This window comes from Mytilus californianus, unplaced genomic scaffold (genome assembly GCF_021869535.1).
Source record: "Mytilus californianus isolate M0D057914Y unplaced genomic scaffold, xbMytCali1.0.p SCAF_3, whole genome shotgun sequence".
NCBI classification, from domain to species: domain Eukaryota; kingdom Metazoa; phylum Mollusca; class Bivalvia; order Mytilida; family Mytilidae; genus Mytilus; species Mytilus californianus.
Genome location: NW_026262679.1, coordinates 84,507,980 through 84,520,674, shown reverse-complemented (window position 1 = coordinate 84,520,674; position 12,695 = coordinate 84,507,980). Strand labels below are relative to the sequence as shown.

Sequence of the window (12,695 nt, the reverse complement as noted above, 5' to 3'; positions counted from 1 at the left end):
GAAAACTAGTTTGTTGTGACTGAAGCAAAAGGCCACATTGGTTATAAGTTGATGATAATTGCTTAATCTGGCCATAAAGATCTATGTCTGGGGTAGAAAAAACTTAGTATTTCACAGGACGCGAGTGCTGACTGCTAGACTGAAGTTCAATTGGGCCGAAACGTCAACTAGGAGTGGCATCGATCCAGTCGTTATAAAAACGCATAAAAAAACAAGGCATATAGTTTAGTCCGACAGACGTGCCTTTGATCAACTCTTGACTCATCGGTGGCGCATACATAAAATCAGTAGGAAGGCCAAATTAATTAGGAAGTTTAAGCGTATTGAAAACGAAACATTGCAGCTACAAAAGAAGTACTGTTCATTTCATATATGTATGTAGTTCTAGGAGATAGTATTATATATATATATATATATATATATATCTAAATGGAACATGCTGATAGAACAAAATATAAGAAAGAAAAAATGTGAGAGAATCTTTGCATCAAATTAAATTAACTTGCTGATGGCTTGTCACTATGAATAAAAAGAATTATTAAAATAAATATGCAAGTCAGCGACTGTCCTGGTTTTAATAATTGTACACACATTTAGAATATCATTTCATAATCACCCGGAGTCATTTGTCTGCAGATTAAACACTGAAGGATTATTTATTATGGAATTAAGTAATTGATAAGACAGAAATGAAATCCCGTGGTGCATGTTTTTACATTAACTCTACGTAGATATATATTTATACAAATAATTTTACTTATCCATCTTGCATTTCTGTGATTTTTAACCTTTATGCACTTGCATTTAATCTTTCATATGAGAACAAAATGGTTAAAATATATGTTGTAAATAATATTATTTTACATAAATATCAACGGCATAATGAAAGTCGAAGCGCTTATATAAACTAGCAGCATTAAGTTGCAGTTAAAGAGGCGGTACGATTTTGGGCCAATTTAAACCTAAAACAATATTCGATATTTAACTCTTACCCCTATAATCCGTATTCGGATCGTAAGTATTTTGTTCTGCTTAAATTTGATTCAAACCTCAAGTTCATGGATGACTTATTTCAAAAAGTTCGGAATTAAAACGTTAATCTCAGCTACTCTTAAAAATTTCTTATTTTTTTTTGTATCAAAACTATGTTGTTTTTTTTCTTCAAAAATACGACTTTATTTCTAAAGTCAAAATTAGGAGTTATGAAATTATTTAGATTGGTCAAAGAAACTTGACAATATATCGTGATTTATTCTGTGGTGTATTTGCCTTAAAAATTAATATTATTTATGTTTACTTTCCCCTCAACACTTCTAACAACTAAGACAAATAGTAAACATAGTTAATTGTAAGTCTGTTTCGGTGGCTTAAAACTACTTCTCATACAGACAAAAATTAGCAAATTGAATCCCAGAGATCAAAAAGCTTATATAGAAGCCTTCCTTTTTACCTATTGAAACAGCGTTTGGCAATTAAATTGTCTTTATCCCAGGATTATGCAAGCGAAAATATTTCTTTACCGTATTAAATGTCATGATTTCACTAAAGGTCGTGTCAGAGTTGTTTACTTCATTTCGTTACAAATCGATTTGGTAGAAAAACGACATCACCGAAAGACAAAAAGCAATAGTTACTCGGTCTGTCAGGTAATTTTAGGGATAAAAAATGTCAAATGATTTCACCTTTTCTATCGAAAAGCTCGAAAGTATCTATTTTTTTTCAAAAACACCGTTTAATGGGATGGGTTAATGAAATACAGTTTTTATTTATATTAATAGACCATTCAAGCATCAAGTTGTATAGAAAGAATATACACAATTTTTTGTATACTTTTCTGACACTATTTCCATATAAAATGTTCAAATTATGACCTCTTCGTGAAAATTTTATAATCTTTTGTTACTTTTTCTCGTGTTAAGTGATATTTATTCAACAATATTGAAAATATAAAATGGGAAACTGGTGTTTTTAAAACATTTAGTCATTAAGTCTAGATAGAGTCATAGTAAGGAATTTACAAACAAAAAACAAAAGAGATATTATTTTGGGCTTTGTTTGTGGGTACAACTGCACATTTGTCATGGAGGAAGGACAAGTACCAGGAAGCATAAGGGTAAATGAAGGTAGATGTGTAGATGTTGCACTATTGTGAATAGCCCCGTTCAGTGTTTTTGATTCTCATTTTTTCCATTGATCTTACAGACTAAACCCATTCGGAAAAAGTACACATGTCTTCTTTTAACGTTTTTCCAATCATCTGGTATAGTCCTCGACTTATTAGCATCTTAAAGTTTTGTTTTCAGTTTGTGAACTTTGGCGGTATTTTGGTATTTCTATCCTTAGCCTAAAAACAGTTTCCGTTAAGAAGTGTTACTATTGTTAATGTCATAAGATAATTGATAACGTAAGCAGCCGTATTATTAGTGAATGGAGAACTAGCTCGGTTGAAATTAGGTGGTGTAATCTAGATTTAATTCCCTATTATATAATTGAATTTTCTGTGTTTATCCAAAAATATCACTAATATCAAATATTACAGAATGGGATTTTCAGATCTGCAAACACCTATATATTTATTTTCATTAATATTGTATCTTTCTTTACCTCAACCATTTCAAAAACATAAACGCACACTTTTCCAGTTTTAAACTTGTTGTTAAGTGCCTATATAATACCAATAATAACGTTCTGTTTTTCAATGTCGGTATCTTTTTTGTTTGTTTGTTATAATGTAAAATTGCCAGGACCATGTTAGGGTTTGTTCATTAGTAATCAATTATGTCATCATTTTCATCCCATCGTCAATTTTGTACGTTGTATGCATTTGTAAATTTGTTAGAATTGTGAATTTCAATTTTGACCCCTTTCCTCAAAATTTGCAACAGTGTAGCTGTCTGAAATGCTACGAACATGACTGTAGTATTTGTGAATACACAAATGATTGAATATTAAGTAAACACAAATTTGAAAGATAAATCGGAATTGTTTTTAACTTTATTTTCAGTCTGAAGTTGTGTTGCTAACCGTTTTGTGAGAAGTATATATCAGTGTACATGGACTTATATTAGTGTGCATGAACTGTAGGAAATAAAGTAAGTTTACTATGAGTGACGAGCCCCAAAGATATAATAGAATATTGTTCAAATATATTCGTATTTCAAGTATATGTTTTATGTGGTTTTGATTTACTTTGTCCAGTAACTGTATCGTGATAAAAGGTACATATATAAACACATCAAAGACTCCAGACTTATAATTAAAAACGACAGATGCGTGATTCGTTATCACAAGACTAATCATTGCTGCTCAAATCAAAAAGGTTGAAAGGGTAAATCAAATACAATGTTAAAAAGCACTTAAAACAAAAACCATTCAATTTCAGGCGAAAATTATCTTTTTGATGTCATAAGTAGTTTTGTATGTTGCTGGAATGCAATGTTTGTTCTTGTTCAGGGCATAATATTGCCCCGGGCCGACAAACACAAAAAGTAAAATCACAAAAATACTGAACTCCGAGGAAAATTCAAAAAGGAAAGTCCCTAATCAAATGGCAAATTCAAAAGCTCAAACACATCAAACGAATGGATAACAACTGTCATAATCCTGACTTGGTACAGGCATTTTCTTATGTAGAAAATGATGGATTGAACCTGGTTGTATAGCTAGCTAAACCTCTCACTTGTATGACAGTCGCATCAAATTTCATTATATTGACAACGATGCGTGAACAAAACAAACAGACACGTACAATAGGTAAAAATGTCAAAAATAGGGGTACAGCAGTCATCATTGTGTTATCATCTCAATCACTATAAAAAAAAACAAATGTAACGAAGAAGCACAAAAAGGCATACATGAAATTTAACATCCTCATTTTGCTTTATTATTATACGATTTTATTTATCTATGTAAAATTGCGCGTTTGAAATTCGCACAAGTAGACATAAAATAATTTTGTCGTTCAAAGTATGACGGGATACATAAGTACAGAGTCACGTAAAATGGATATCACAAAAAACAGACTTAACAGTAAAAGTAATATTAATAAATAAAAGAATATTGTTGTTCAAAGTATGACGGGATACATAAGTACAGAGTAACGTCAAATGTATATCACAAAAACAGACTTAACAATTAAAGTAATATTAATAAATAAAATAATTTTGTCGTTCAAAGTATGACGAGATACATAAATACAGAGTCACGTCAAATGGATATCTCAAAAACAGACTTAACAGTAAAAGAATATTAATAAAGACAAAAAAAGGATACTATAACACGTTATTAAGATGATAAACAACGTCAGTACGCAGAATCTATACTTCAAGACCATCGTGTATTATTTGTGAAGTTGATTCGGAATATTTATCAACAAGGTCTTTGTACCTTTCGATGAACGTTTTTAGAAAAAGGACGAGACGTTCTTTGACATACCCCTGGTTCATCAACTATCTGCTCAGATACTGGTGTCTTAATTTTACAATGACTTGGAAACAGATTTTTCTTTGTTTTCAAGAATTGATATTTTATTTCATTTGTTATATATTTTATTCACTAAATTACAGAATACACTTGTACAATAATTATTTGTGTTATTGCGAACCCAATGAAAGTTTTCCACAGTGCCATCTCTATCTTGACCAGGTATTTAAACTTTTGTAAGTTCACCTGTCCTATTGAATGAATACAATAGCTATTTTTCTCCATGTAGTTTATTCACTGGTACCTTTAAATTTCTTCTAAGAGAAATCTATCACTCATTGATTAATTTACCTGAGTGAAAAAATTTTTTTATTTATAGACAAAAATACTTTTTTTATACTCATTAACTGCGTGTGATGATATATTTATTCAATATTAATAATATATTTTCATTCAGTTTAATATAAACATTGATTCAATCATAAAAAGTTGATTTCAAACAAAAGTTTTATCAATGTTTCTATTGAAATTTGATTTTTTTTTGTCTAGTTATAGAATACATTTAAGAAGATCTTAATTTGAACATCATAATTTTCAAGTTTTTATTCATGTCAAACAAATTTTTTTTTAAAAGGAACAATATTGAAAGTTTTGTCAGAAATCAACTTTTTATGAGTGAATCAATGTTTATATTAAACTGAATGAAAATATATTATTAATAATAAAGGAGCCTGTAATTTAGTGATTGATGTTTGTTTATGTGTTACATATTTGTTTTTCATTCATTTTTTGTACATAAATAAGGCCGTTAGTTTTCTCGTTTGAATTGTTTTACATTGTCATTTCGGGGCCTTTTATAGCTGACTGTGCGGTATGTGCTTTGCTCATTGTTGAAGGCCGTACGGTGACCTATACATGCTATAGTTGTTAATTTCTGTGTCATTTGGTCTCTTGTGGAGAGTTGTCTCATTGGCAATCATACCACATCTTCTTTTTTATATTTTATTAATGTTTCAACTTTGCATCACTGTTTACATTCAACCGATTGAAAATATATTATCAATATTGAATAAATATAACATCACATGCAGTTTTGAGTATAAAACATGTATTTTCCACTATTTACAAGATTTTTTTTTTACTCAGATAAATTAATCAATGAGTGATAGATTTCTATTAGAAGACATTTAAAGGTCCAAGTGAAAAAACTACATGGAGAACAATTGCTATTGTATTTATTCAATAGGACAGGTGAACTTACAAAAGTTTAAATACCTGGTCAAGATAGAGATGGCACTGTGGAAAACTTTCATTGGGTTCGCAATAACAAACGAAATACATATGTTGTATGTACATCATGTGATGTACTACTTTTTGATCATTCACACAACTCCACAGAACTCCACATTATTTGATTGTACGTAATGTCAGTTTGCTCTAGCAGCCAAACACATCAAATCTGAAGGGAGACATTTTTTGTTATTGCTTTTAAACTGATGTTTAAACAGATTTTACGATTAACAAATTCTTACTCACACACAATCGTGTACATTTATTTGCTCTTACAACAATCAATCAATATGTAAAAACAATGGACCAGTTGAAAAAAACCTCTTCTCAAGGTTATCATTCAATACGACGCACTTCCATTTTGCTAACATTAGACTGATCAGTGGCTCTCCAATCAAAACAATAGGGAGGTCAAATAAACAACGAAGTTGAAGAGCACTGAAAACAAAAAACATCCAAACAATATTGTGCCAAATCAGGTTATCTATACTTCGAAGGTTTGATAGATTTAAACGTGTTATTTAAATTTTCAGAAGATTACCGTACTATTGATATGTTATGTCAGCAAAACAGTTCGTCGTGTAGTGTGTGCGTCACTCTCTTTGCACGTCAAGAAACAGTGTGCGAACAGTGTAGCTGTCTGAAATGTGACGAATATAACTGCAGTATTTTTGAATACACAAATTATTGAACATTAAGTAAACACAAACTTGAAAGATAAATCGAGATTGTTTTAACTTTATTTTCAGTCAAAAGTTGTGTTGCATAACTTTTTTTGAGTATATGTCAGTGTGCATGGACTTATATAAGTGTGCATGAACTGTGGGAAATAAAGGTAATTTACTTCAAGTGACGAGCCCCAAAGATATAATAGAATATTGTTCAAATATATTCGTATATCAAAGATAGCTGTCACGTTAATATGTTCTCTATTTTGTTTGGTTTTGATTGACATTGACCAGTAGCATTATCGTGATAAAAGGTACAGATATATAAACACATCAAAGACACCAGACTTATAATTAAGAACGAAAGATGCGTGATTTGTCAACAAAAGACTAATCAGTGCTGCTCTAATTAAAACTGTTGAAAGATAAAATCAAATACGAAGTTAAAGAGCACTGAAAATAAAAAAAAAAAATCCACTTCGGGCGAAAATGCTCTTTTTGATGTTATTAGTAGTTTTGTATCTGGCTGGAATACAATGTTCGTACTTTTCAAGGCATAATATTGCCTCAGGCCGAAAGGCACAAACTGAATTTCACAATGACGTTTTTATTCCCTGAGGGTATCACTAGCCCAGTAGTCAGCACTTCTGTGTTGACATGAATTATCATTGATATGGTAATAACTATGAATTAACTGTTTACAAAACTTTACATTTTTGAAATACTAAGGCTTTTCTACCTCAGGAATAGATTACCTTAGCTGTATTTGGCAAAACTTTTAGGAATTTTTGGTCCTCAATGCTCTTCAACTTCGTACTGTATTTGGCCTTTTTAAATTTTTTTTATTCGAGCGTCACTGATGAGTCTTTTGTAGACGAAACGCGCATCTGGCGCAAATACAAAATTCAATCCTGGTATCTATGATGAGATTATTGGAAACAGGATATTTCTTTGATTTCATGAATTGATATTTTTTGTTATTACATTTGCTGTATATTTTTTTTCACTAGCATACCAAAGACACATATATAAGAATTAGTTGTTGTGTTTACAAACGTAATACATATGTTGTATGCACATTATGTGATTGGCTTCTTTGTAATCATTCACACAACTCAACACAACTATTTGATTGCACGTAGTGTCAGTTTGCCCTAACAACCACATACATCATATCTGAGAGGAGCCATTTTTTGGTATTGCTTTTAGACTGATTTTAAAACAGATTTTACGATTAATTAATGCTTGTACACACACAAACATGTGCATTTATTTGTCTTAGCCTGAACACGTCAGCTTTCGCGGTAAATAAATATGTAGAATAGGACTAATTGACAGTTTTATTTGACTGGAATACCTTAAGAAAAATCATTGGAGCTATAGTCAGCAACGTTTGAAAAATTTACTCATTTGAAACAATCCTCCTGAAAATACATTGAATATTTACCACAAGGTATAAACAGAACCAGCAATCAATCAACATGTAAAAACAAAGGACCGTTTGGGAAAAACCTTGATCACCTTATAATTCAATACGACGGACTTGCGTTTTGTCTACATAAGACTGACCAGTGGCTCTCCAATCAAACCAATTGAAGGAAAAATAAATAACGAGGCTGAAGAGCACTGAAAGTAAAAAAATAACATCTAAACATTTATGTCAAATCAAGCTATCTATACTTTGGGGTTAAAAAAACTTTGGGAACCAACTGTGATCCTCTTCTTGTCGATTTTATCCTTTATTCATATATATTTATATATATATATATTTACGTATGAGGCTGACTTCATGCAGAAGCTTCTTAGGAAGAAAGAAGAGAATATAGCATTATCCTTTAACTTCACTTTCCGCTATAAAGATGATGTAATCTCACTAAATAATTCAAAGTTTGGTGACTATGTTGGACGCATCTATCCCATCGAACTTGAGATAAAGGATACAACAGATACAGTAAATTCTGCCTCATATCTTGACTTACATATAGAAATTGACAATGAGGGTCGGTTGAAAACAAAACCTTACGACGAAAGAGATGATTTCAGCTCCCCAATTGTGAACTTTTCATTTCTATGTAGCGCTTGCATATGGAGTATATATCTCCAAGTTGATACGATATTCCAGGGCTTGTATTTTGTATCATGATTTACGTAATAGAGGGTTGCTGGTCACATGTAAGATATTAAACCAAGAGTTCTAAGTAGTTAAGTTGAAATATGCCTTCAAAATTTTACGGACGCCATCACGAGTTGGTTGACCGTTATGGAATATCTGTTTCACAGATGAAAACTAATATGTTCAAATTGTGTGAGGTGTGTGTCACTCTCTCAAGGAACCTTAGCAACAATTGTCTAACGTTTTCGTGAGTGGCATGTAGCTAGGAAAATCCCCTTATTCAACATTCATAACTTGTATTCCATTTTCAGTTCAAATGTCCCGCCCTTCATCACAGTGGACCTTCCTTGCTAGACCAACTAATGGTATTAGTTGTTAATGTTTTTTTCTTCTCCTAAATATTTATGAAATACTTGTTATTTGACGTTAGGCAATCAATCATCACAGGAGTCCAGACTACCGGGATAGTTATACTTTTGTTCATGAAACGTTCTCTAGCAATGACATCTACCATTCGGTTGTGAAAAATAATCAAAGAGAACAGGCTTACAATTAAATATGATAGAACTGCGTTATGTCTATATAAGACTTATAAGTGGTGCTTAAACCAAAATAATTCGAAGGCCAAATGAATAACGAAGTTGATGAGCAGTAAAAGAAATATTTGCAAAAAAACTGTGCCAAATCAGGCCAATGTCATCTATTCCTAATGTTTAGTAATAGTAAATGTACAGAAAATGACCAAATCATTGATATGTCATGTTACCACATGCGCATTGACAACGTGGTCGGGTATACCCACATAGACGAAACAAAGAGCTTTCCCGCTATTTCTGGTGTTTCCACAACAAGCAAGCAGGAATATCATACATTTGACAAATGTGTACTGTATATAAAATGTAAAATATTTACAGACCTGCCTGCCATTCAAATCATTGAATATAAATTTTGTATTTTCATCGTTCTGTTACCGTATTTCAACCTTATTATTCATAGATTTACCACTGCAAATATTGAACTTTTTTGCATTGAATAAATAAATGATATATAAAAATAAGATGGGGTATAAATGCCAATAAGACAACTCTCCACCAGAGACCAAATGAAATAGAAGTTAACAACTATAGGTCACCGTACGGTCTTCAAGAATGAGCAAAACCCATACTATACATATACATAGTCAGTTATGAAAGGCCCCAATGACAATTCAAACGAGAAAACTAACGGCCTAATTTATGTACAAAACAATGAACGAAAAGCAAAAATATATACAGCATCAAATGACAACCACTGAATTACAGGCTCCTGAATTAGGACAGGCACATACAGAATGTGGCGGGGTTAAACATGTTTGGCGGTTACCAAACCCTCCCCCTAACCTGGGACAGTGGTGCAACAGCACAATATAGGACAATCTGTACAAAACAATAAACGAGCAACAAATATGATACACAGATACGAAAAAAGAACCACTGAATTACTGGTTCCTGACATGGGACAGCCACATATAGAGTGTGTCGGGGTAAAACATATGTACTGCAACCCAACCCTCCAGATAACCCGGAAAAGTGGTGTAACAGCTCAACATATGACCAAACTATAAAAATCAGTTGGAAAAGGCTTAACTCATCAAATCGATACAAAGCAGAAAACAAGTAACAAAAACACAGACCAGACGTGGCATGGGTATTTATACATCCTCACAACAAAAAAGACACGAAGTACAGATCTGAGAGTACTCTCAGTTACTGACAGCTAGTTCATCGCCAATATGAATTGCGAAATAAACTTGTATTATTGCTTTGAACTCTGGTAGATAGTTGTCTCATTGGCAATCATGCCACATCTCCTATTTTCAAAAGTGTAGTATGATATTGATTTCATTGTAAAAAATCCGTTTTTTTTTTCAAATTACTTTCATCGGATCATAAAAACCACAAATGCTTGCATATTAGTCAAAGTCATACAACGTCAACTTTGCCTGATTGAGTTTTTGCATAATAATTGATAAAATAAAAATCAATAATACAAATTCCTCAACCAAGTCATGTAAGTAACGAAATACTGACTAATGTACAAATGGGTACCGTAGGACTGACGTTTTTGAGCACAAACACCGATCCAGTGAAAGTACAATTTAAACTTTGTTGGTGCTAACAAGTCGCCATGTTTTCAAAAGCTTATCAAACTGTAACAAATTTAAGTTTAACCAACCAGTATCTTCAATTCTTATTAAAAGACGACAACTGAAAAATTTAATTCGGCATTATGCTTATACGTAAATATACCATCATACTCAATTAGTCCTTTCTCTTCTGATGTTTATCAGTTTACTGCGTATGATGAAAGGTCATACCATTGCATACCATCATCTGGTGTTTAAGTTCAACAATACTTCAGAGCTTGACAGTTTCAACACTATACGCATTTACTGCACGTCTTCGTTGTTAACACATTTTAATCTCAGTTTATATAATGGCTACAACCTATGCAAGACAGTTTTGTCAAAAACATTGTTATTCGACAAATCTGCTACCATTTTAATGCACATGTCACCTTAGATTTATAGAAATCATAGGGTTAATCTTTTGAAATAAAATAGTCGTCTATCATATAGAAATAAAAGAATTTAATTTAGTTTTGTAACTTTTCAGCGTTGGAAAAGCAACCAACTGTTTTCAAGCAAGTTGCGCTTCTACTCTTCAACTGTTTCGGTTTTTATAGATCAGTGGCTCTCAAATACTTGGCTTTGAGCGTGCCTGATGAAAATTTATCAATTAAAGCGCTTCGGACGCATGAAATTTATAAAGTGCTATTATTTCATTTTTTTTGGGGGGATCTTTGCAAATGTGTTACTTCATTTGTATTCATAATCCATAAACCTAAGAAAGCATTCAGTTTTTGATTTTGTTTTTTAATGCGCCAGTGACGTGTTATTATCATACATATCTCGTTATTCATTTAAATTGCTATTGTCTTAGACATTAATATAGACTGCTGATTATTAAATGGAACCAATAAAATAATCGATATAATGTTTATATCAAAATAAACAATTATACTATTTGACCTTGAAAAATAGATTCTGGGGTGCAATTTATTTTAAATGAAAACTTTTACGAACATAAATGGGTCAAACTTATTGACAATGTTTGAACGAAACACGCAAGACATTAATCAAACTGAATTTTTTTTATTATCTTTGAGAAGGAATTTATATAAACGTTCATGATTTTCTGTACTGGTTGATGGTGTATTTGAAAAATCACCATCTTCGTCTACTGTCACAATGTCTGTAGCTTTTGCGTTCTTATGAAGCGGACTTGGCCCATCACATACATTCAAAGGAAAACTGTTTAACACTCTAGGAGCATGGCGATTAATTTTTTTAAAGCAGTTAAAATGTAATAGAAGAGCAGTTTTTACCGCCCTGTTTTTAGAAATATAAATACATGGATGATATATGACAGATGATTTTGCAATCAAAGCAGGAATAGTTGCTACAAACGGAGACATTCCTTTTGTCCAACCAATCATGGATGCTACACAGTGAATGGCATAAGGTGACCAGGCTAAACTAAAAACACCTACAATAAAGTAAATTGTGGGATTACAAATGCTAGTGCATAAATATCTAAATCATCAGCCTATAAGTACTATAAACGATGCTGATATTTTAGTTTTAGATGCATAATTTGTTTTATTAGTTGTTATTGGCTTTGAACTATAGCTGTCAGTAACTGCGAGTACTCTCAGATCTTTAATTAGTGTCATTTTGTTGTGGGGATCTATAAGTACCCGTCCACGTCCACTATGTGTGTTTGTTAGATGTATTTCTATCTGTATCCATCAGATGTGTTAAGCCTTTTTCAACTGATTTTTATAGTTTATACTTCTTATGTTGTACTGTTACACCACTGTTTCAGTTTAGGGGAGGGTTGACGCCTTCAAACGAGTTTAACCCCGCCACATTCTGTATGTGCCTATCCCAAGTCAGGAGCCTTTTAATTCAGTTGTTGTCGTTTTTTGCTGTGTATAGATATTTGAAGATGTGGTATGAGTGCCAATGAGACAACTCTCCATCCAAGTCAAAATTTATAAAAGTAAACCATTATAGGTCACAGTACGGTCTTCAACACGGAGCCTTGGCTCACACCGAACAGTAAGCTATAAAGGGCCCCCAAAATTACTAGAGTAAAACC

At 32.2% G+C, this 12,695-nt stretch overlaps 1 protein-coding gene across 1 annotated transcript in view; it reads right to left on the bottom strand.

The window, feature by feature from the left end:
* Window positions 1–12,695, bottom strand: part of LOC127733669 (visual pigment-like receptor peropsin) — a 62,504-nt gene that overhangs the window by 20,947 nt on the left and 28,862 nt on the right. Inside the window, exon 3 of the mRNA XM_052242984.1 lies at window positions 12,024–12,080. Coding sequence (XP_052098944.1) covers window positions 12,024–12,080 — 57 coding nt within the window. The remainder of the gene's footprint in view (window positions 1–12,023; window positions 12,081–12,695) is intronic.